This window comes from Panthera pardus, unplaced genomic scaffold, assembly GCF_024362965.1.
Source record: "Panthera pardus isolate Hobbes unplaced genomic scaffold, ASM2436296v1 HiC_scaffold_2, whole genome shotgun sequence".
Taxonomy (NCBI): Eukaryota; Metazoa; Chordata; class Mammalia; order Carnivora; family Felidae; genus Panthera; species Panthera pardus.
The window spans coordinates 103,938,729-103,965,078 of NW_026526765.1; the positions used below are offsets into that span (position 1 = coordinate 103,938,729).

Below are 26,350 nucleotides of genomic sequence, written 5' to 3' on the forward strand. Positions count from 1 at the left end.
GGTTATTTTTATTATGTTGCTCTTTTTCGCTTGATAGGATTTCCTGTTTATCAGCACCTGCAATTCTCATGTCATATCTCCTTTCTATGCATCCATCATCTTTCTCCCTCATTTTTCTTTTTCTTTGGATGCCAGAAGAGCTGTATCTGCATTTCTTCTTTACGACACTAAATTTCTTTTCACTGCGTTAATTCTACTCCTAATGGCCTCCCATATGGATTTTAATGTACTATCACATTTTTAATTTCTTTACGATCACTTTTTATGGTTTCACTTCCATTTCATCCATCCCATCGTTTTTTGTTTTTTGTTTTTTTTTTCCAACTCATGAACATCTAACTGCTTTCTGCCCCTCTTTCATCAGGGCCGTGTCATTCTGAAGCAATAAATCATTGGTGGAGGTCTGTTCTTTCTTCCAGTCTTCTATTTCATCTCCCCTTTCCTTTATGGAGCAACCCTGTTGATCAGGCTAAGCTATGTTTCTCCTGTTTTGTGATCACAAAGCAAGGAGAAATCTACCCAGGCCTGGTGTTTACTCTGAGCTACTCCTGATCTACTGGGCACTGGCTTCAGAACTGGAGTCGCCTGTCCGGTTGAGATGAACAGTTCCCAGGCCAATTCCCAGTGTGGTTTTCGTTCCAATGTCATTTCCCTGGCCTGAAAGAAAACCTTTTTCTGCCTTCACTGCCTGGCTTCCTGAGGTGCTGAATGATGGAGAACTCGATCAGAGTGCTCAAACCCTCAGTCAACGCAGGTCTTTCTAACTCTTCCCCACCTTGGACACTTTACTTTTGTGGAGGGACAATGGCAGGATGTAACAGTAATACCCCTGTCCCAAGATCCCAGCTTCGCCCCATTCTTTGCGGAGCTAGGACCTCTTCCACTACATAAGAAAGCACCTTCGGGTGACATGAGAAAGAGGAAGGGAAGGGCACTCTAGGGACAGATGCATGAGCTCCTTGTGAATTACAGGTGGGGGGTGGGGGGAGCACATAGCCCCACCCAGCTATTTACAGGGGGCCAGGACTTACTCTCTGCTTTGAAACCCAGTTCTGTTTAGTTTACAGTAGCTCTTTCTCATTTTTATAAAACTCCAAGTGCTTTTCTTAGGAACTCTAAAGAGAAGTCTCAAGAGGCTGTGTCCGGACCACCCGGCAGACACACCTTTGTAAATCAGGAAACTTGCAAATGTTTTCAAGTACAAAGACATGAGTCCAAATAAAAGTATCCAAGAAGTTTTGCTGGCACTCATTGCCTCGGAGAGACTATCTCTATGCAAGATCACATGGTCCTTTTAAACACCCAGAAATAGGGGCGCCTGGGTGGCTCGGTCGGTTAAGCGTCCGACTTCGGCTCAGGTCATGATCTCGCGGTCCGTGAGTTTGAGCCCCGCGTCGGGCTCTGTGCTGACCGCTCAGAGCCTGGAGCCTCTTTCAGATTCTGTGTCTCCCTCTTTCTGACCCTCCCCTGTTCATGCTCTGTCTCTCTCTGTCTCAAAAATAAATAAACGTTAAAAAATAAAAATAAAACAAAAATAAACACCCAGAAATAAAATTCACCTGTGCCTTTCACGTGCTCTCACCTACCTTCCTGTCCTTGGGATTCTAGAAACAGAAACACAATGTTTATGTGAGAAACTTGCCAGGGACTGACTGACTTTCCTGAGAAATAAAGCTCGACATTCAAAGGAATTCAGTCATTAGCCAGACTTTAAAATGGCGTTTACTGCTAACTGTGACACAACTTAGGTTTAAGACTTCAGATTCATTTGAGTCCACTTGGAATTTCCTGTACTTCTGGATTTCAAGCAGCCAGCATCCATATGCCAAAACACCTAATTCTTATGCTGGACACACTCAGCTTTTTGGCTTTTAAACAGGTAATAACCAGCCAGTGCTCCATTTCAATTAAAATGATATAATTCTAAGTGAGAAAGAAGAAAATTTCAAATTCAGGTAAACACCTGAAACAGACATAAACTTCTTCCAAAATAACAGATATGGAAGTAAAACCATTTAACCATGGCACATAACTTTGGACTATCTGATCAAGGTTTATTTCTTCCCCCATGAAAACTGCATACACACACACAGACCCAAAACTTTGTCTTGGTTCCCTGGCCTCATCAGTCTCCTTGTGATGCAACCCTTGAATGTATTTAACAGACATAAGAAAATGCTGTGAGTTGTATGTAAAACAAAGGTAATTTGTTGTGTAGCCGTATGAATGTAACAGCCAATGAAACTTAACTGATAAAACAAACATAATTGAAGACCACCCAAAAAGCTGCAACTATCTGGTTTCTTCAGTTACTGATAACTTCACAAAGGACTGCTTACCCAGAACCACACAAGGGCTTGCTGGAGTGTTTCTGAACCCTCTGAATGCTCCTTCTATGGAGCCCCCTCCTTCCTAAATATTTGCACAGTCCCTTGAGCTTTACCTTCTTAATCGGGAAAATAATGGTCATAATGCAATCTGTGCAGGGTGGATATAAGAATCAAATGAAAAATATCTCTGACATGTCTAGCAAAACGCCTGGCAAACAGTAAGTCTGCAAACTTTTCAGGTAATTTTTTTTATAACAAAGTCTTGATGATATTTGTTAATTTAAGGTACATTTTGAAAAAGGCATTTTCCACATTTAAATACAACCATGGGGAAAGTGTGGTACAATGACAATAATATATACTTTTGATATGTCCTAACCAAATGCACTAAATCTCACTCCTTGGTACTCAGTAGATACTCAATATTATTTAGCAATAAAGTCTTTTTGCTCTAACCTTTCTGAATCTTTCTCCTTCAAAAAATAGGAAATTTATTTTTTGGCTACCTAAAAAAGCAAGTCAGCAACGTTGTGAAATACTTTCAAATTATAAAGTAATGATACAAATATTCAACTATGTTTCTACCATTAGGACACGGGGATGGAAAGATCTATTTCAAATGAACTGTTCACTGATAAAGACGCAACATTCTTAAACATTAAAAATTATTTTAAAAAATAGGATAAAAATAAACCCAGGGGTGTTGAATGTGGATTCACAATAGATGATCTTACAACTTTAAGTAATTTTGAAAAACGAATTTTCCAAGAACCAACAGCAAGTGGGAACCAGTGTGAGGGCTCCTCGCTTTGGCAATGGTACCGTGTGCCGAGTCTAAGTTGTGGCGCCATATGGCAGCTTCCTTCCTCAGGATAAAGCTTGTAGGATGAGGACGACCCCAACAATCTCGCTGACTTTACAATGCAGCCTTGCCCAACGCCTATGCTCACGTGTTGCCTCTTGGGCACATAGTCTAATAATTCCATCACATAAATTTGAAGAGCTCTGAAGAACCAAATCTTTCCAATTGGAATAGACAAATGTTAACACCATCACCCTCTCTACCTGCCTTGGAAAACTTAACAAAAAACCCACTAGACAAATACTTAAGAACTCTGAGCGCCTATCATGTCAACACATTGAATTACACCACACACACACAGCGCAAGGGAGGCATTCCATGAGTGTCTCTTAATTCACTCATGAACTACAATATGTCACAATGGGAGTCACAAACTAATTTAGATGTCAGCCATTCCTCAGCGACCACCAACAGAGGGAGAGCATAAGTTCTCACACTGGTGAAATATATCTTAAGATCATACAGTGCACAGTTTTGCAAAAAAAACAAAAAAACAAACAAACAAAAAAACCCAAAAAAACCCTTGGTATCAGTGTGGCACTTTCATTAGCAATAATCCCATCTGATTTCCTGGCCCAACCTCCATATCAGATCTTGCAGCGAGCACATGTGCCCAATCATCCCAGCTTGGGTTTCCATCCAAGTCCCTTCGCCATTTACCCTTCTTCTGGATTCTGGGCTGAAGTACTAATGAACGACTACTAGTGACAACTTAAGTTTTCTGGGTTTTGTTTCTCCAGCAATTCTTATGAGTAGGAATGGACAAAGTTTTACTGACCAAGTGTCAGTATGAGGTTAAAGCAAAAAATACAGCCAAAACTCAGAAGAGACAGTATCTACTTTTTTTTTTTTAACATTTATTTGTTTTTGAGAGAGAGAGAGAGAGACAGAGTTTGAGTGGGGGAGGAGCAGAGAGAGAGAGAGAGAGAGAGAGATGGACACCGAATCCGAAGCAGGGTCCAGGTTCTGAGCTGTCAGCACAGAGCCCCACGGGAGGCTCAGACTCATAGATCGGGAGATCATGACTTGAGCCAAGTTGGAAGCTCAACTGACTGAGCCACCCAGGTACCCAGAGACAGTATCTACTTCTTATTTTTACAACTAGACAACACTAGGATGGGGAGGGGCTCAGGAGGAGGAGGAGGAGGAGGAGGAGGAGGAAGGAGGAGGAGGAGGAGGAGGAGGAGGAGGAGGAGGAGGAGGAAGGAGGAAGAAAAAGAAAGTGAGGGAGGGAGAGGGGGGAGGAGGAGGAGGGGGAGGACGGAGAGGAGGAGGGAGGAGGAAGAAGAAGAAGGGAGGGAGGGAGGGAAAGAGAGAGGGAGGGAGGGAGAGAGGGAGGGAGGGGGAGGAGTAGGAGGGAGAGGAGAGGGAGGAGGAGGAGGAGGAAGAAGAAGAAGGGAGGGAGGGAGGGAGAGAGGGGGAGGAGGAGGAGGGGGAGGAGGAAGGAGGAGGAAGAAGAAGAAGAAGGGAGGGAGGGAGAGAGAGGGAGGGGGAGGAGAAGGGGGGGAGGAGGGGGGAGGAGGAGGGAGGAGGAGGAGGAGGGAGGAGGAGGAAGGAGGATGAAGAAGAAGAAGAAGGGAGGGAGGGAGGGAGAGAGAGGGAGGGGGAGGAGGAGGAGGGAGAGGAGGAGGAGGGAGAGGAGGAGGAGGGAGGAGGAGAAAGGAGGAGGAAGAAGAAGAAGAAGGGAGGGAGGGAGAGAGAGGGAGGGGGAGGAGGAGGGCGGGGAGGAGGGGGGAAGAGGAGGAGGGAGGAGGAAGATGAGGGAGGAGGAGGAAGGAGGACGAAGAAGAAGAAGGGAGGGAGGGAGGGAGGGAGGGAGGGAGAGAGAGGGGGGGAGGAGGAGGAGGGAGAGGAGGAGGAGGGAGGGGGAGGAGGAAGAAGGGGAGGAGGAGAAGAAGGGGAGGAGGAGGAAGAAGGATTAAGGAATTTAGAGGAAGCAAAGTAGAGTGGAATTTCTGACTCTAATAATGTATCATAGAGATTTATATTTCACTTATACCAACATCTTTACTATCTTGGATATCACATTTGATCATCAAATTACCAACAGTCTCCTACAATACACTGTAATAAATTCACAGTCAGAACTTCAGTATGACTCAAACTGTGACAGGATAGATGAATCCATAGGCACCGCATAATACAAGCTATCAACTGAAAATAGATGAACAGATGAATGCAAATACCTCCAAGCAAGAAGTATCCAGAAAAGGTATTCCTGAAAGTGACAGCCATGCTTTCGATGGCAGAAAGCCACTGGGACAAAGTTGTGCATACATAATTAAACAGGAAGATCTGCTGCTTGTTTTTGTTTTCAAGTGCAAAGTTCTATTTTATCAGAACATTTTAACAATGTAGAGTGCATGGAATTATCATAGTAAAAACAAAATACTGTGGTCGTTTATAGAAATTAGTAAGAATAACACATTTATAAAGTATTCTGACAGTTATCTTGTTAAACTTGACATTTTAGGGATTATACCCAAGAAATGAAAATAAAGCCAACTTCTAGTGCACCTTGACCTTCTCTATTTAGATTAGTTTCAGTGAAAGCCTAAGAACTGTTTTGGTACTCAATGCTATAAAACTGACCAAGACCTCGAAACATTAGATATAATCCATCATGCAATTATTATGCTTCTCGTTTCCAGCTATCACACCAAGTTATTTTTCCCCCTACCTCAGCCTTCAAACCAATTTTGTGTCATTCCTCATGGAAATGTGTTTGCAACGAAGATACACATACAAACAACAGTCAGCTGTACTGCTAACATCTGTTTTACAAAGAAAAACATGGATATGTGTATGGCATCACATATTTGCTATTCTTTCTTGCCAGACACAAAATTCTCCCCTTTCTGGATGCTACTTAGCAGATGCAAGGCACCATTTGTTGTTAAACTTAGTAATTTCAATTATTTTCTCAAACCCTGACTTTGGGAAGAAGTACTTATTAATCAGCATTTCTCCTGTCTTCGACAAAGATGCATTCACCTAGAAACCAGAAAGATTGACCTCAAAGTTATCAAAGAATCTACTGACTAAATGCAAAAGGAAACATTTTCACAAGACAGAGTTCTATTTTTATGATAAAGAAAATTTCATTAGAGCATCACCATTAGCTGGGTGGCTAGGACACAGAGAGGCTCACTCCACTTGACAAAGATCCTGTTTGAGGCAGAGGTGTGGAGGCTTTGTTTAGGTTGTACAGATAGGGACACTGGACGTTTTACCCATGTTGGAAAAAAGAGCACATAATGAAATGTCGATAGCCAGAACCCTTGAGGAAATCATCTGAACATATATCTCACTTAAGAAAGTATCACTTCCGTACCAAAGCTCTGTGATTCTACATGACACAGGTCATGGTAACACGGCAGGAATCTTTTCCTCAAATAATGTCTTATCTGTAACCTTGAACTTAACTGTCCTGGAAAAGAGAAAACAGAGCCCTTCTGGTCAAATAAGAGACTGGAGGAAGGAGGGAGGAATGTCTTCCTCTCTGCCTGGGGGTACCAAGGGATGCTCCCTACTCATCTGCCATCAGGGTTTGCCTAGAGTTCCGAACATGGCCAGCCAGCTCCCCGCAGAACTTTTCTGGTAAAAAGCAGCCAAGGTGAGAAGCTTTTCTCTGTCAATTTTCTTCTCAAGGATATGGAAATTGTTCATTGGGATTACTCTCCTTTCTCTTCATATTTCTGGGGAGACAAATAACTAAATTTCAAATTCGCAGGAAAAATGTCTTAAAAGTCAAGAATCTAGCAAAAAAGAACAGCAGTGCTGACACTCAAGAGGGGAGAACTATAATATGTAACTTAACACAGGAGTAATATATTCTGGGATCGTAAGAGAAGTGGTCAGGCACATCTGATCTTATCAGAAATAATTAGCACATTTGTTTTCTCCGGACCTAGTCTCCAATCAATTCTATTGATGATATCCTTTGGAAATGTATTTCATTTCATACTAAAACACAGAGGTCAAACACTTAAATTTTTACACCTGGCTAAAAATCTCTAGCATGCTGACTAAACTTTCCAGTTGGTCAGAAGTCAGAGGCAGAGCTCTACAGCCTTCACCTTCAAATACCCTCTAACCAGCCTTGCTTTCTCACACAAGCAGCATGGACAAAGCCGGGTGGGCAGTCAGCACCAAAAGTCAGATGTGTTACCCCACCATTCAGGGGACATCAGCAGGACGATGCTCTGACCTCACAGCCAAGTCTCACTTAAGTAGGAAAAAAGGTGCAGAAAGTTACGACAAGGTCTAATCGCAACTGAAACAGAATTCATAAAGGCAGGGCTTTGTGAAGCAAAGCCGATTGCTTTCACGGGTACTATCTGGGGGAGTAACAGCAGTAAGTTATGACCACGAGTCTCAGCAAAGGTGTGCAACTTGGGATCAGGTCGCTATCTTCTGTGACCTCCGTACAGTATAGTCAATTTATGTGATTTATTACAGCCTTGCCTTCTAGACGGGGAATGACAACCAGGGAGGGGCACTCAAATGCTGAGTGTGATAAATGTAAAAATAACATGGCTGGGGGAACCTTGAAAGCAAAGACAAGTTAGAAGCTTTTTGCTTCTTCTGTTTAGAAAGAGTTTTGATCAAAATTTAAAATCGGTCTTACCAAATGTATGCTTTATGTTTTATATGTGGAACCAGCTGGCACCTGGGACTCACCGTCAGGGTCCGCAATGGGGGTGGTAAGGGGTGTGTAGATGGGGGATAGAGATGGGTACAAACTCGGACCCCTAAGTGACCTCGAAAGTGAACAGATTCCAATGTTTGTTCTATTCAAACTAACACGGTCACTAGTTTGTAGAGTAAACTAGATTCTAGTTTGTCCCTGGGATCTCACTAGTCTAAATATTCTACGTGACCGTGACTTTATAATTAAAGAATCGCAAAATGCGGTTTCAAGAAATAGCCCGCGGCACGGTTTACTTATGTAAGAAAGGAATACATTTTCATTCCTCTATCCCTACATCTCCACCTCCACCATTTCTTGGTGTACCAAGAAGTGGGGACCATGGCTGGATGGGGCTGTGTGTTCAGGAATGGAATGCCAGTGTCTGAAGAGCCTAACGCAGAAGGAGCCAGTGTAGTCTTTCAACAGCATGGCGCCCCCAAGGACCACGTGACACCCATTTTGCACACCCTTCACCTGTTCGCAAGAGAGTTGTCTCTGAAGGTCAAACAGGGCTTGACTGCGTTGTGGGCAAGTGTAATGTGACACTCTCGTTGGCAATTTTAGCCCCCACGCAAAGGGAAGCAGATGAAAGCAGGGGAGAGGGAACAAAATCTGTGCCTGAAGACACCTGCTGCTTTTGACACATGTTCTCATCACTTTGCTTAAGTGGCTGACAGTACCCACTATCAGCTTAACACACTTCCCCACTAGCAGAACTACCTATCCCAAGCCCTGGAGTATTAAATAACAGCTTTGGAGACATGGCATGCAACGGTCACGGCCAAGGCTGCAAGGTTCCTCAGACGTGAATGGTGTGAAAGAACAAAGAAACTGTGATTTCTAAAAACAGGATGGGCTGTCACCGCCTTGTGTGCCTGTGTAGAACACACAAAGCACATGGCTCCTTTCAAGTCACCTGGGATGTGAAACAGCTAGATGATGAACCTCGGAAGCAAGCCTTTATCCACTTACTGAGAACCTACTGCACTGTTCTAGATGCTTGGGATAATGGAGGGACAACTAAGAGCCTCGCCCTCATGGAGCCTACAGTCTACCAGAGGGAACAGATGATAAAATATCAACATGGTAAGTAAATGCTTTGTGAAAGCAGATGGGGCATGTCGCCACGTGAAGTAAGGAGAGCAGAGCCAGCCTCCGTGCGATTTGAGCCAAGAGCTGACAGTAGGTCACCCAAGAGCTGCCCAAGCGGAGGGAAGGAAGCAGAGTCCTGAGGTAGGAGGAGGAAGGCCAGGGTATCAGAAGGCATGCTCTCCCTCTCAAATCTAGATGCCGATTTTCATCACTACTTTCTGGCACAAAACAGGGATGCAATTCATGGTGAATGAATGACTCGAAGGCCAATCAACACAACAATGTCCAATTCACACATTTAATTCAATCCACGGGTTGGGCTTCCTCAGACACTGTACGCAAAATGTACTGGTGAAAGGTTTATCAGATTTTCAAAGGAATTTCAAAAGCTAACCTTCACACCTTTATTTCCAGGAACATTCATGGAAAGTGGAAAAGTGGGTTCTATTATGTAAGAAGGAATCCCTCACACAAAGTCTACTTTTGGCCGAAGCTCAATGACAACTTTCTTTTAAGAAGAGACAGGGCACCTGAGTGGCTCAGTCAGTTAGGCATCCGACTCTTTTTTTTTTTTTTTTTTTTAGGCATCCGACTCTTGATCTCGACTCAGGTCATGGGATCGAGCACTGACTGGACAGCACAGAGCTCTCTTGGGATTCTCTCTCTCTCTGTCGCTTCTTCACTTGCATGCACAAGCTCGCTCACACTCTCCCTCTCAAAATAAACTTTAAAAAAAAATTTTTAAAGGGTGCCAGGGTGGCTCAGTCAGTAAGCATCCAACTTCAGCTAAGGTCATCATCTCAGGGTTTGTGGGTTCGAGCCCCACATTGGGTTCTATGCTGACAGCTCAGAGCTTGGAGTCTGCTTCAGGTTCTGTGACTCCCTCTCTCTCTGCTCCTCCCCTGCTTGCACTCTCTCTCTCTCTCACCCCCAAAAAAGAAAAAGAAATAAAAATAAAAATAAACATTAAAAAAATAAAAAGAGAGTACGTTGCAAGAGCAGGAGACAAGAACCACACAATTAGTAGGCAGGCAGGCATGAGCACCTTCTATCTATCCCATTCCCATTACGGGGTGTGCCAACTCCCCACGGCACACTATCTCAACAGGAGGCCTGCATTTGATCCTTAGACCTCAGGGGTGACCTTCAAAATAAAATAAAGACAGTCCAACACGAAAAACAGGTTAAATCAAGTTAGGAGAGGGGAATAAAAGGAAAAAAGGGCTAAAGAATTCAATGACAGCAAGAAAAGAACTATCCTCTCTGTCCCACAATCTGTCACTGCAGAGCCTTCCAAGTAAACATGCACGTGGGCAAAAAGAAAGTGGAATCCCATAGTTGTCCTCACAACTACTTTCCTTGTCAATGTGACATGCAATTACTAGGAGCTACTGAATTCTCACTTCATAGCAGTCATATGTAAATGAGACTAGAAGGTTACATTTCTGGAAAATCTACAGTTTAGTACCAAAGCCCCCTCACAATCTCCCATTTCAACTGCCTATTCAATCTTTCAGTTACTCCTAATGACTCATTTCTATTTAGGCCAGCTCTTTCTAATATCTGAATGCACGATGTCATGGTTTCTTTCTTAAATTCTGCTAAAAATTTCATTTAGTCCACTTTCCATGTAGTAAAAAGAAAAAAGGAAAAAGCTGTTAAAAATCTCTATTGTCACCGCATCAGATGAGAAAGCAAGCATTATAAAATAGGTTCGGACTTAAAAAGAGAAAATCACTTTGCTTATAATGAAAAGTTATACCTAATGGCAGTTTTCAAATGCAATTTTGCTTAGAAAGTATTTTTACAAAATCTTGTGTCACTAATCTCAACACGGTATCCCTTTTTCCACTTTTTAAATTATCTTCTCTGGTAATCCAACACAGATACTTGTAGGATTCTGTAATCTTTTGTATTCTGGGACAAATTAAGTAATTTTTCCTTTTGAATTTTTTTTAACTCAAAAAGTAAACAAATTAAAAATATGTAGTTTGGAGGTGGGGGGGGGGGGACCCAATTGCATGTATACTTTCTATCTGCTAAATGAAACACAATGGTTGACAAAACCATATATACATATGCAGAGTCAATGTTTTATGTTTTTGTTGCACAAAAAATTAACTTTTGCTTTGGAACTGTATAGTAGAAGACATTATCTGGACATGATTTATAAAGTACGGTATAACGTTCATCAAACAAGTATCCCTGTTGGGTCGGGCAGGGGAGGAAAGAGCACATCCTTCAGGTATCTCTAGGCAGTTACCCTTGACTTTTAAAAATATTCCCTATCCTACTGCTACCCAATGCTAAAAAGCAGCTATTTATCCTTGCATTCTGCTCCTTTATTCTTGTTACCTCATTCATATGTTCTAGAATAAGCCAACGTTCAAGAAGGCATGATTGTATCAGAATCCCTTCCAGAAAGACACTGTAATGCCACAGGCAGTTTTACTCAACATGCAACCACGGCAAAAGGGCCCACCTGTTTTAAACATACCTTGCCAAACCTTTCTCAGTCTGAGAAAAAAAAAAAAAATTATGTAGGGGGGGAAAAAAAAAAAGAAAGAACAAAAAGCTTGAAATTTACCAATGAAGAAATGAGTATTTAACAAAGGTGATAACAGCAAAACGGAGCAAAGGGCTGGTCTTTGTGTGAAAACGAACAGAAGAAAAATCTTAAAACGACCAGCTGTGCACAAAGCTAGAATGTGGACCATCTCCAGTATCAAGGAGTGGTTTTTGAATCAAGGTGGTTTCCATTTAAGAAAAGTATTCAGTAAGTTTTTTCTTCTCATGAGGGCCAAGCACCGTAGAGGCATTAATGCTACAAATGACATTGCCGATGAAAGAAGGGAACTCCCTCTACATCTAGACTGAGTACAGGATTAGGTTTCAGCTGCAGCCACAGTGTTTCTGGAGAGGAAACCCAGAGGTAGATACCAGGTTATAAAAACAATGGTTTCTTCTCTGCTGAGTTCTGGGGTCACTTTATTACTTTCTACACTTCTCCATACCAATCAAATTAACGTTACATCTACTGACGTTAGACTTACCCTCTTCTTTCCTTAAAGGATTATTTATATGTATTACGAGCAATTAAAGAATAAGGATGCAAGAGATGTTTAATTCAATGGCAACTATAAAAACAGGGTTTCAAGACACTGACCAAGTTCTCATACACCATCTCCGTCTTTTGACAACTCCCTACCCCACAAACACAAATTTCCAGTCTTGTAATGGTTGACCCAGTTTTTATGTACCATATATAAATTGAGGTAAGGCTGTCAGAGTAAGTTTCTGCTCAGAGCTCACTACGGTCCGACGCAAATGGTAGGCTTTTCCTTAAAAAAAAAAAAAAAGGGGGAGGGGGAGCGGGGGTGCACCACGAAGCAATCGCTCATTAACACTGACCTTGTTGTTGCTCACTGTCTGCTTCAGCTTTTGAAGAACCTGGTGCAACAGGAAGGGGTCGAGGTGGTCGGGGCTTTGGTGTGGGAGGCGAGATTTTTTTCCTTCCAATATATTCAACGTAAGTTCCTGGAAAGTCCCCTCTTTCCCCCGTGGTTTCATTATAACCATTTAACCAGCCAATTTCTTCAGGCCTGGCTTCCTGTCCGTCACTGAATCCAAGAGCTACTAAAGACCCTTTATTCACAGTCAATACATCGCCCAAGTGCAAGTCAATATCTTCTTCTCGTTCCTTTTTGTAATCATACAGCGCCCGGTACTGGTAGCCCTCGGCACTCATGGTTGCAAACCTGTCACCATGCAACAGACGTCTCGTTACACACTGCAGTCTGATTTTACGTTTCTATGGAAAGCGAATTCAGAGAGTATGTTAAGATTCCTAATATGTGTCCAGCAGAGGACAAAGGACAACTCTCCAAAGGTTTAAGAGGAGAGGTGACTGGATGTCCGGCTGTCCATCTGTCCTCCATCAATGGTGTGACTGAAGACAGAGTGCCACTTCCTCTGCGGCCCGCAGTCCTCCCACTGGCTTCCTTTTCAGCAACTCGTCAACACTTGGCCTCCAGGCTGACTCTCACAGCGAGGCCCAATCCTTTCTGACATTCTTGTCACACTGTCCATCTGGCGTCTGATTTTACTGTTGCACTCCACACGCGAGCTTCACCTAGCAAAGGAAAAACAAAGCTTATGAATGAACATCACACTTTGCCATCTGTGTGAATTTGAATTTCTACTTCCATTCAACAAGTATTTAATCAATTTGGCATACATGCACAGGCCGGTGTGCTATTGCTCAACATGATACATACAACAAAGATTAGTAAGAACACCAGGCAGGGGTGGGAGGTGTGCTGGCATGTGGCAGCGTCTCAGAGATAAGAAGGGTAAACAAGGAACCATAACACTAGGTCAGTACCCTAAGACAGGCAGAGACTAAGTGCTATTGGGTTCGATGAGGGAGGGACCACATCTAACTGCAGGGAAGACAGAATGGAATGTGGAGCATGATCTTAGGTACAGATGTGACTAAGCAAATGTCATATTCTGGGAAGAGCTAGAACAGGCAGTCCAATCCATCTGAAGCCAAAGAGGGAACACTGGATCTGGATTAGGAAGATAGGTAGGGGTTATATGACATGATGCATGCCTGCACTGAGTTTGTGAGTCATGTGGTCCGATTTAGGGCACCACCGAAAATCCGTGGAGAGAGGGGAGCAGCAAGGTCAGAGATGCACTTAAAGAATCTCAATCTAGTAACAGCGACTAGGACAGATTGGCATAGGGATAGAAGAGGTGAGGAAAGGTGTCAACCGTGTTCTGCAGTGGTCTGGGCAAAAGGGTCCTGAGGGCATGAACCAAGGTGGCAGCAGAAGGTATGGAAAGGAGAAGAATGAAATAACAGACGCTGCCGAAGAAGCCTGAGTGGATGCGGCGATGCTCCAATGTGGGTCAGGACAGCAGCAAAAGGCCTGAACCTGAGTTCGTTAAAAGAATTTAGCCACGGGTATCAGGCAAAGGGAAGCCAAGAGGACTGACAGGCTTACAGATGCAAGGACGGTGGGAGGCAGGGGAAAACCTGGTCTGGGACTCTAAGACAGGGAACACACTACAGATCTGGTGATCAGCTGCAAATAAGGCAAGCCTGAACTCAGCGGAATGGAGGAACTCACAAGGAAAAATATTAAAGGTTAAAAAATGATCCAAGGATCAAACACTGGGGTTCGCTGAACACACCTGAAAAAGCAAAGTCACGCTTTGGACACAAACCCTATGTGCGGGAAATAATAAATTAGAGGGTTTTGGTGGGAAAAGCGAATCCCTGAGACCAAATCCCACAGGGGCCTCCAGCAGGGAGGAAAGTGAGGCAAGGCCAGGTAACCTGGGCTCTGCCCATCACCGCATCATCACTGGCTTTTGGGAAAGCAGACCCCGGTCTAGAGGTATTGAGGATACTAACTAGAATTTGAGGAGTTAAGGAACTGAAGAGAAAGCAGAGATGGTTGTGGGAGATCACCCTGGAAAGACAGCCCCAGTGTCGGGGAAAACGAGCAGTTGCAAGCTTTTCGCTTTTTTTTAACATAGTGGAGGCAGAGGGATTCCAGACTCTCGAGAGGGAAAGTCAGCAAGGGGCCTGCCTGCCAATAGAACAGGGTGTCCATGTACATGCTTTGCACCCTAGTTGTTTCTCAATGCTATCTTTATTACAAAGAGTAAAAGCAACCTAAAGGTTTCAGTTAAGCTGGCCAAGTCACAAAGCCATCAGCGACAGCCACAGAATATCAGTGTTCTATATCAAAGACAGCTTGATACGTTTTAACGAGTGGGGCCACTATAGATGTTTAGTATTAAAGGAACTCATCGGCGTATGCATCTTAAGAAGGAAGATCTAATCGCAGACAGTAATGTTGGCATTCAGAAGCATAAAGCATTCAACTTTACACGGTTATAGAGCCTCTTAGCCATAGTACAATAACACTCTTAGGAGAGTTAAAATTAAAAGAACTAAAAAACAAACACTGGAAACCTTTGCAGAGTAAGAATATTAATTTGAGATAGATATTCTACTTTGTGTTTCAGTCATCGGATTAAAAAAAAATTAAAGCAACCAGCAGGGTGTAGGAGAAAAATAAACTATATTATGTTTGAAGACAACCTCTCCTTTTGATAGATCCAGGATCAAATTAAATATTCACTGCAGAAATTCACACAAAAATGTAGAACTAGCAAATTTCGTTTTTAGTACTAATGTACTCTGTACAAATGAGACACAGAACTCTAAAGAACATGAAAATTTACATATCCCTAAATGCCTGGAAACCAGGCAACATGCCTAAGAATAATTTAATTCCTCCAAATCTGCCTTGAAATTTTTGTTAGCTTTTCCTGGCAATGTAGGTCTTTATGGAAAAAAAAAAAAAAAAAAAACATCTTCAACTAGTAGGTTGGAGAGATCTTCCCACCAGCTGCTGCCTATGGCTTCCTCTATTTCAACAACCCAGTGGGCCAGTTTGGTGAGATTCTTCACAGAATGGCGAGTATTTTATGCTCCCTCTCTTCCTCCCTTTCTCTCTCCCTCCCGCCCTGTCTCTCTTAATCACTCTCTCCCCCACACAGCCCTCAGCAGCCACCAGGCCCCCCATCACAGCACACCTCTGTAGATATGCATGTTCCTCAACAGAGGAGGCCACACTAAGAGGCTCCACGTGTGGTCAAGGTTTTACAAACCTGAAAATTATACTAATGTTGGCCTGAGGCTAAATCTGTGCAAAGAGGAAAAAAACCCTGAGGAACTTGATGATCTCAAGAAGGCCAGACCTGAGAGTTAGCAATTCCCACCCAGGTGCCAGAGACCCATATATCTCTACAAATTCCGGTCCCTCAATGTTTGTAAGGAGAACCTGACTTTCCCTGTTAGAAGAATCCTGTGCAGAATTCTGGGCTCTCATTGGATTTTAAAAAAAAGCAAAAAAACAAAAAAACAAAAACAACAAAAAGCCACATCTTCTATGATGCTAAGATTATAAGAACACACCATTCCTGTCTTCTGGGACTCAACAATGCCAAGGCCACGAAGATCAATCAAAACAATTCAAGGTTGGCCAAGATTCAGTGCCAACAAAGTGGTTGGAGAGCAACCTTGTAAGAGAAGAGGGAGAGCTGACTAGTCATGTGGGTGGGGACTGGATAGTGTCCTGTCCCTATCCTGTCTTGGCCAGGGAGAAGAGGCAGGCTCTTCTACCCTGCTGCACAATACACAATTTCTCCCGATGGCCATCCCATTTCAATGACGGTCACTGTCATATTGATCATCATGGGTATCATCTAACACTACTGGAAGCTGTATGTATACTAATCTATCCAATCTTTTTCCTCTTCCTCCTTATCTAATACTTACTGGGAGCTCTGTGTGTATTAACTCATTCAATCAGAATCATCTAACGCTTAATGGGATCTATACACGGCCCAGCATGTTGGGTCAATACTCAGCATAACTCTGAGGCAGCACTATCAATATTCTCATTTTGCAGAGGAGGAAACTGAGATAACAAAGAATTTAGTACCTTGGCCATGGTAACACTGATCAACTGATGGGAGGAATCACAAGTCACCTTCAAGTACTTTAGCTCCAGGTCTGACACTTTTAACACCACGAAAACCTACTGCCCAAATTCAACTTGCTTTGATGACAAAAGACAGCCCTGGTGGGTCCATGGGGTCAATGATGCAGATTCCTTGCCTGCATACTCTGGCCCCCCAGATTAACCTTGAATGTCTGCTTTCTATTTACTCTCTGTGACAGTGGCCCTACTGATAGTGTCTGTGACTCTTTCACAAACACACCTGCCAAAAAAAGCCACTACAACCTGGCAGCAGTCCCATCAAGTTCAGGACCCAGTATCTTAGACAATGCAAATTTTCTTCCAAAGAGACTTCAGTAAAATGCATCCTTGCCAAAGAAGTCTATAAACTATGAATAAAAGAATACTGGGCACATCACTTCTGGAAGGCTGCCCACTTCTGGAATCCTGCCCACTTCTGCTCTAAGAGCTTCAACTACTGCCACCTGTACCCCTCTTGGCATCTATGTCCCCTACCGCTGTCCCAGGCCCCTGACTACACAATTTCTAACAACTCAGCTCCTCCTGAGGGGGGATATGGGAAACATTAAACCATAGTCACAAGGGCTATCATATCTTGACAACTGGCAAGTTTTTTGTTTTTCGTTTTTCCCTTACCCTCAAATTCTCCCCAGGACTGCAGAAAACTCAGCAGCCTGAGGCATCGGCATTGCCTGTGTAACATAACCCTCCTAAGATCAATTTGGAGCCCAAACTACCCAGATTGACCGGATACATGTTGCCGAGATTCACAAGATTATGGCTCTAATCTCCTTGGCTATGTTCACCTGTCCAATGAACTATTTCCACCTAGCTCCAACATAATTGTTAACATAGTAAAGGTTTTATATGTGAAAAATATCTACCATCGATAAATGAATGTTTTCAAATAAGTAATGCAGTTTTCTAATCTAGGCTCTAAGCTACTGTACATGTAAATTACTGTAAAAGGTATAAAGAAATCCCATCAACAAATAACAAACTTACTCACATAACATCACATGTAATAGTTCAAAATTTCTTTAACAGTAATTATCGTGCTCCAGTATTTCAATCTTTTCAAAGATTGCCTGTCACACCATTTATCAGAAGTATATTTTCTCTCTTTGCTAAGATACTGATCTATTCTTATTCTGTGCCTCAAAATAAAGTTGTGTCTGATGTCTGACAATCAGCAATCCATGACTTCTTAATGTTCAAATGCCTCAATGTAAATTTTCAATTTAACACTCTAACCTGCAGGCATTCTGGCAGAGAACCAAACAAAATTCTTTGCAAAGTGCTCTGACTTTGTGTTGACTTACTCCCCTTTTACAAAGGACAAGGATTTACCAAACTTAATGGGAGGAAGGAATATAAGATATTTTAAAATCACTTGAAATAAATCAAGAATATACTCTAATCATACAATTCTATCCTGTGGTTGAATTAGCAGTTTGGCACTGGGTCCCAGCACGCATTGGATCTTCGACTCAGATGCAAAGGCCATGGAGGGTTCATGGACCCCGACCCCCACTTCCCTACATTCCATTTCTCTGTCCTCCCGGTGCTAGGTCTGAGTCTAGGGCAAGCTCCCAACCTAAATTAAGAAATTATTTACAAAGCTTTCCACCTTTCAAGTATAGTGTTCTGGAAATTATAAAAATCAAAGTCAGAGCAAAGTTAAATTGAACCTAAATCAATAGTCATCAAACACCCCCATTCATTTTCAAACCAACCAGAACGTGCTGATGGTTGCAACCCTCGGGGCTTAGTCCCTACTGTGGGCAAGCAGGGTATTTAGATGAAGACTCCTGCCTGCAAGCCCGTTTGGCACCCCAAGAGCAGTGAGGCTAGGAGGGGTACAGGACAGTACAGGGGTACTAGGTGAAATAACCAGGAGGCAGGACTCTGCAGAAAACAAAGTGAGGACACAGAGCCGGAGCACCTGAGGAGGGGCAGAGAACAGAGACCCAGGTCCAGCTGGAGTCATCACCAGGAGGCTGGCAGAAAGATGCCGATGCTCCTCCAGCAGCTTCTGAGGGGCCTCAGAAACATATGCCATCACCTGGGAAAGGCCAGGGGGGTGACTATTCTGGTTCTCTTACTCATCACGGTGAACAGGTACTGAGGAAAAGGCCATGGAACGAAGAGGACTAAGGAAGATGATCTGAACTGGCTCCTCTTGTGAAAATGCAGTGCTATTTTGCAAAAGTCTTAGCAAGAAGATTAGTATAAGCACTGAGCTTCAGACGCGGGCAGCTGTCCCCATCACTGTCTGGATTTTTAACCTTGGGCAAGTTACTCAGATCTCTCCATGGCACAATTTTATCATCTATGAGGCAGATACAATAAGCAAACCTGCACCTTACAGGGTTACTAGGACGATTAAATGAAATTACATCTATAAAGTACTAAGCTCTGTGCTGGATAATTAGAGCTTAATACAATTAACACCAACGTAGTGTTTACTATGGATCAGGCACAGCTCTTAAGAGTTTCGTATATATCAACTCATTTAACCCTTACAACTTCCTAGATACAATTTGTATCCCCATTTTACTGATGAGAAAACAAGCACAGAAAACTTAGATAATTTGCCTGACGTTACATAGCTAGTGAACTGCGGCTATGTTATCATTGATATCATTATTATTATGGCTACTAGTATTCAACATCCCTTACTTCCAATTATACACTTCCTACCTGAAACAGGAAAATTTGCTAGGAATTTGTGTGTGTGTGTGTGTGTGTTGCCTCTAAATGCTTGCAAACCCTTGTAAATGCATCCTGAAGTTAGCCAAAATAAAAGTCTGCTGTCTCCTTAACTTCTTTTCAGACAGACACATAAAGGCAGCAGGTGGACTTTGCCCACCTAGTTCTCTCCCCGCCTGAGGGAGAGGGTGGCTCTGGAGAGACCAGGGAGGGGCCAAGACTTCTCCAACAGGATATGGTGATCTAGCTGCCCTCAAAGAGAAAAGATGACAGGCACTAACACAGTCCTCCAGGGACTAAAGGGAGCTTCGTCCTTAGGTTGCAGCCCTCGCTCCTCCCAGGGTCTGGACCACCGGTGTCCAGCTAGGGAGGGGAGGGGCAAGGCATGCCTGCCCAGGGACCTCGCTTTATTAACTCACTCTGCACAGTGCTGGGGTCTTCTCACACTTTGCCCAAACTCCTGTGATTTCAGTACTTTCTGGGGTGATCCTTAACCTGAAAACTATTTTCACTACAGATGCCTGTGGGTATGTATTTTATTTACTTTAAGGAGGACAATGCTGGGAAGATAAAATCTCCAAAGATGTTTTTATAGCAGGATTTTTTTCTTCAGCAAAAGCTATGCTAAGCTCATTGTACCCTTTCAAAAAAAAAAAAAAAAACCAACATAAGCCAAACAGACAAGTTTATGAGTAATTATGTAGTCTATTTTTCAGCTCATTTGGCATAATGTACATGAAATGGCCTTTAATTGCCATTCTTTTAGGCAAGTAATTCCAATAAGAGCGTTGGCAGAAGCATAACAAGAAATCACATTAGGATATAGGTGGAAGAGACAGAGAAAAAAAGCAATAAATAATACCGATATTTTAAAAATTACTTACAACCTAAGTCTTTTATTAATAGTTGTTACACAATTTATATTGTGCCTTCTAAGGCAAAAAGCTAAATTGATAAGCCATTCCCTCCACTGATAAGCAACCTCATTTTCTAAGAGCTTTACTAAGAGGCTCCATTCTCTTGCCTTCTCTGGCAAATCCCTGTGTCCTCCAAAACAGGGAGATCTGTGGGGAGCCTATTTAAAATGTATAACGTACAGAAAAAAACACTTCTCATTTTCTGCTGCATGGTGTATGCCCCACAGGTGAGAGAATTAAAAGCAAAACTCTAAATGCAACCATTATCTCAGCTTTCTATTATCTAACCTAACCATTAAATCACTTTCTTTGAATCTGCTCCTTCACCATCGCTTTATGCAATAAAATGCATTTTGAAAATCACAAAATGCAAACACAATAAAAGGTGAACTGAAATTGTTCCTGTTTTAATGAGCATATGGACAATCTTTCAGACTGGATGCCTTTTTAGAACCTGATCCCTGAACTATCTAAGAAAAAAAGGAGATTTTGACCAACACACTAATTTAAAAATCACACGGCATTCACGGAAGAATTTAATTAAAGGTATGGTCACACGTTTAACAACACAAGATTTGGGTAGGTAGGTGGTGTATCTTTGCATTGAAGATACAAAACCCTTCAGAAATCAGCTGAGATACAATTGGCATTTCCAGAAGATAAACGCATACTACCAGAATCACTACCAACAACCAAAATATGTGGTAACTGTAACTTATTGTACCACTTCATTCCTCCAAACCAACTTTATGCTGTGCGGATTTCCTGATCTTAATAAATTAAACAAAAAATAGCTAAGAAAAGACAATATAATTAACCAATGGGAAGGGAAGTGCTTTTTCACACTATCAGCATCATACGTGAGAAAAGACACAGTGATAACATCATTTTACAAAAGCAGATAAAACAGCAGATAGACAGTGTGCACCAGAGTTCTGTTATGCAACTGACAAGAACAGGTCCCAAAACAAGATGGAAGTTAGAAAGCAAATGCACATAGCACTTTGAAAGCCAGTTTGAGATACACAGAACTTCCTTCCAATCATAAAAACCCATACATTGTTATGGAAAAGTATGACTATCTACTACCTGCCTACAACTAGCATACAAAAGCTGAAGAGGCCAGCAGTGACATAACCCAACAATTCTGTAAGGCAGGTAGGTCTCCTCCACTGACCTTTCCAGTTTAAACCTTGATTCTGAACCAAACACACCTTCTAGAACTTTACAGGGACCCCCCCCCCCCAAAAAAAAAAGAATTACTCTTAAGGTATTTTCTTTGTAACAACCAAAAAACACTTGCTTCCCAAAGTTTAAGCAACTTTTGTTTCTAAGAAGCTATCCTCTGAGTTTTAACTGTTAATTTCAAGAAAGGTGAAATGTATTAAGGAACTGTGGGGGGGGGTTATTTTTCTTTTTTAAGATTAATATTTGCGGCCTTCTGTGCAGAATTCCCCAAATTCCCAATTATTTGCACCCTGAAGATCCTTTATTCTGAGAGCATACCTCAGAAATAAACATGTCTACTCCGATCTTTTCTAGCTTACCTACCCATCTTTAAAGTGGAAAACGCAACCCAAGCTAATGAAACATTAAAATGCAATTCCAGATAAATGCCTAGGTCAATAAGCTTGGTGAAAGTCCCGCCTAACAACTAAAACTTGAACCTCCTTACGCTGAAATGACAATCTTAGGCTGCACTCAAAACCCGGAACTGTTTTATCCAGTCGTACTTCGCACTGAATGACAAAGAGAAAAAGAACAGAACAGGAAAAGAAAAAAAAGAAAAAAACCAACCCCGTACCGCTTCCAAAGTCAACCCCCGCCCCCCCCCCCCCAAATAAAGAGTAAACTCATACTCAGACACCAACAGTGCTGCAGCTCCACCAGGGATTAACGGTGGAAGGGAGACCTTTTCCATGTTAACAGCACTCAGGGAAGCCTAAGAATTTCCCCAAATCCAGTTCACACACATTCTGCATTCAACATGTAACAGCCATTCCACTCACACCCTTCTAGTTCATGCTCCAATTCAGGTTACCAAAGTATGTATCGGTACTGGAGTGCCTGGCCTGAGCTTTCCAGTTCTCTTTGTCTTGCGATCTGCGGGGCAGTTTCTGCTCTTGGGAAGTGAGTGTTAGAGCAGCGGTTGCCAGATAATTCCCCCACGATATTTTAGCTCGGGCTTGCCACACTCTCTTGCTCTCCCTAGCCGGCTCCATATTGCTGGGCAGGTCCCTCCACTCTCGCTCCGCGCTACAAAAAGCTGGATTTCCGGGCTGTTGGAGGACCCGGTTAAAAATGCCTCCAACAACCTGTCCAGGCCCGGCCGGCACTAAACGCCGTTAGGGCCCCAGCGACCAGCCGCCCCGAGGCGCACTTCCCCCACCCCGGAAGAGGAGGAAGACAAACTTCGGAGGGCGGGGGCTCGGGGCGAGCTCCGGGGACCACCGCCGCCCCACCCGCTCGGGGGAAGGGCCCGAGCAGCTACCCTGGCTGCAGCCGAAGGACGCGGGGGAAGGCTTCGCTCCTTCCCGCTAACTCAAAGGCAACGGTTTGGGCGCTCTGTGAAGGACCCCGGAAAACTGCAAGGCGACAGCAAGGACCCTCAGAAGTGTGCGGTAACGGAGGGGTGGAGACCAGCCCGAGATCGCCTGCAACTCAGGGGACGAATGCGCCCGGCGGCGTGCAGCTAGAGCCAGCTCGGAAGAGGACCGGGGAAACGGGAGCTCTGAGGCGGCCGGGAGCACGCAAAACGCTGGCCATGAGCCGGAGATGCCGGCGGCCAGCCCGCTCTCCCCCGGCTCTGCTCTGCAGGAGAAGCGGCTGCTGGTGACAGGAAGAGAACGGCGGCAGCCGCGCGCGCACGCACTGCCTCCCCCTCCCGGGCACACACACCCGGACCCGCTGCCGCCGCCTACCTCCCCTGCCGGCCGGCTTCCTTCCTCTGCGGGGCCCAGGCTGCAGCGGCGGCCTCCGACGCGCCTCCGACCCGGCCTCGAGCCGCCCGCCGTTCCCGATTCGAGCGCGGCGCCTCCAACCCGCTAGCCCGCAGCCCTCGTCGCGGACGCCGCTTCCTCCAACTCCGCTCCAGCTGCTCGCGACTCCTCTCCGTCAGCCAGCAGCTCCAGCGCCCGGCGCCGGCCCCGCCTCCGGCCCGGCCCAGCGCGCCCCGCCCCCGAGCCCGCGCCAACCAGCGCGCACGTCTCCGCCCCTCTCCGCTGGCGCCGCGCCCTCGGCCGCCGCCACTCACCGTGCCGGCCCTGGAGCTGGGCGGCCGGAGGGGCGGAGCTCCGGCTCTGCGGACCCTTCCTGCCGCCGGGCCGGCCTTCCGCCCCCGGCCGCGGGGATGCCCCGGGCGGCCGGGCCCCGCGCTAGCTCCGCGGCGGAGCGCTCTGGATCTGCGCCAGGCCGCGGCACAGCCAGCTGCCGGTGTCTCCGGGACCAGAGGCGGTGGGGCCGGGAGAGGTGGGGGATGATTTCAGACGTAACAGGCTGCGTCTCTAATCGGAGGGTCTGGAGCCGACCCCTATCCTCCTTCGAGCCCCCAGTGCCCCAGCGGAGTGCCAAGGGCGGGGAGGATTCGGATTCCTGGGCTCGCCAAGGCGGGGAGGCCCTGCAATTCCCGGCCTCGCCAGCACAGCTTCGGGAGTGGGCGGAAAAACCACGCTATCCGCGTGGCGTCCCGGGGTGAAGGAAGGGTGAAGGGGTGAGCCGGAGAGGCTAGCGCCCGCAAGCTGCCACGAGCTCCAGCAGCCTGGCACCGCCGCCGCTGGGAGCCAGGCGGGCCCGCGACTGGGGAAGAGAGTTTTATGAAGAGGGCTCACGCTAACTGATCCCTTCCAGCCTTGCCATGACGGAGCAAATGTAGGTCGCTCTGGCGGACCACGGCCCCTCGGGTAGGGAGTGGAGGCTCACATGAAATTATACTGTCTCTTAAATGTTAGTTTTCAAATGCAGAGTCTTCCACTAAGAATCATTACTTAGTTGCTGAAGAAAAATCTGATGTTGGTTCAGACCTTCCCAGGACGGGTGAGATGGAATGCCAGCAACTTGTGTTCTGCTCTTTACTTATTAAACCGTGGAGGAGTCCGCTTTTTAAACATCTATTCGCAGATCCCTCTTTTCAGCAGTTTTGAGATCTGCACGCGCCCAGCCTGCTTGCCCTAAAGCCCTTTTACAGCTCTTTGCCAATTCCCTTGCAAGGATTTTCCTTTTTTTTTTTTCTTTTCTTTTTTCTTTTCTTTTCTTTTTTTTTTTTTTTTTTACCATCACTTAAGACTTGTGTCAAACTTTGAATTTGGTGGTTTATTCCTTGGGTGTTGGAAGTAGAGGACATCCTGAAATTGAGTATCCTCAGAAAATAAAATCATTTTGAAAGGTGACTCACACTCTAATGGAAAGAGTTTCTTCTATTTTAGGTTTCAGGTACTGACCTATTATTCCAACATGTCTCTTAAAGTGGAGATAGAGAAGTAGAGAACTACCTACATGTTTAAGAATCCACTTTACCGAAACTTTACCAAGCAATATCCTTTCCACCTACTCTATGAAATGATGGGCTTCATCTATTGTTTGCCTGAGCTTGGTAAATGAAATGAGGTGTCTCAGCCTGGAGTAGAATTACCTTGACCCAGTCCAATAAACTGAGCTCTAAGTGCTGTGATATTTGCACTATTTCCTTTAGGCTTGGGTCTGAAGAAACCTTACCAGCTACCCTCTCCTTTTGTACACGATGAGTTCCTGGAAAGGGACTTACATACTGTTACGATGGGGTTCTATTCCCTCAAACCTAAAAAAGCATGAAATCCTTAAATTGAGCTTCCTCGTTTTTAGGTGGTCTTTAGCAATTTATGTTGTATATTCTTTCATTTTTTCCATCCTATGGAACACACAGCATTAAGTCCCATGGGAGGAAAATTATGCTTTTCTTCGATAAGCTGAATAATTTCAGTCTTTGTTTCCTCTGTAATGATATCTGCCCCCACAGCACTAACATTAGCTTTTATATTTTCATTTTCCATTGCTGTCTATGAAATAACAAAAGGCAACAAAACAGTAGTAATCAAACTTAAAAATAAACCTTTTTCCTAAATAAAATCTTACCTGGACTCCAGAAATGTAACTGTTACAAGAAGCCTTGTGGTGAGGTCAAGGGAACCTCTAGGCCTTTGGACAAGGCAGGTTATTATCTCCTGGGGATGGGTTGGAAATGCAAATTCTCTGTCCTTACTGCATCACAAATGCTAGGGGGGTGGAGCCTACCAATCTGTTTAAATAAGCCTTCCAAGTCTTCCGCGCACACTAGGGGTTGAGAGCCTTTGCCCTAGGCCTAGGGCAGCTGGGAACAGACGGAAAACCACTGCACTGAAATGCTCAAATGGGCACAGAAACACCACTGTTCAATCAGTAGCAGCCAAACTGTTGGCTGCCAGGTGGTGCCACCACTGAGGAGCTCAAAATGTCAGAGGATGTACAATTTCCCAAAGGAAGATGGGTATGATGTGCACAACTGGTGATGGTCAAGGGGGTTTGGAAGTCAGACCTAACAGAGACAAGGACCCGCAGCACCCTGAAAGGCTTTCAGTGGCCACAGCAAGCCACTTTGGGGAAGAAGTGTCCTCCCCAAAGAAGACTGGTCAGATATCCTCATTGGCCCCCATCACTCCAACTACTGCAGTGATGTGAATGCTAGAACACAATTCCTTTAGACTCAAAACCCAATGATGTGGTTTAGAGTTCAAACAACAACACAAGTACAAATGCCTTAGAGCCTTACTTCGCCAAGAGAGGTGCACAGACCAGCAGCATTGGCACCATCTAGGAGCTGGTTAGATATGCAGCATCCCGGGCTCCATCCCAGGCCTCTTGAATCACAGTCTGCGTTTTAACGAAATCCCCAGGTGACTGATGTGCAATTTAAAGTTTGCAATGTTCCGTCTTAGCAGGGGTCCTCAGTTTTGGCTATGGCACTTGTCATTGGCTGGGGAGCTTATAAAAATCCCAGTGCCTGGTCAGCAGCCCAGAGAGATTATATCAAAACTTCTGTGGGTAGAACAGAGGCATCCGTGGCCTCTATAGTTACTCACGTGTCTCCACTGTGAAGCCAGGGTTAAGAACCACTGCTCTGGGGGATCCAGGTAGGAAAGGTACCATCAGGAAGGCCAGCTGGGAGA

General features: G+C 44.5%; 1 protein-coding gene across 1 annotated transcript in view; it reads right to left on the minus strand.

Moving 5' to 3' along the window:
* PIK3R1 (phosphoinositide-3-kinase regulatory subunit 1) overlaps nucleotides 1-23,210 on the minus strand; it is an 86,395-nt gene extending 63,185 nt beyond the window's left edge. Inside the window, exons 1-2 of the mRNA XM_019463115.2 lie at nucleotides 23,096-23,210; nucleotides 12,389-13,109 (exon numbers count right to left, since the gene is read on the minus strand). Of these exons, the coding sequence (XP_019318660.1) occupies nucleotides 12,389-12,725 (337 nt within the window). The 5' untranslated portion in view covers nucleotides 12,726-13,109; nucleotides 23,096-23,210. The remainder of the gene's footprint in view (nucleotides 1-12,388; nucleotides 13,110-23,095) is intronic.
* Nucleotides 23,211-26,350: the final 3,140 nt, after the last annotated feature.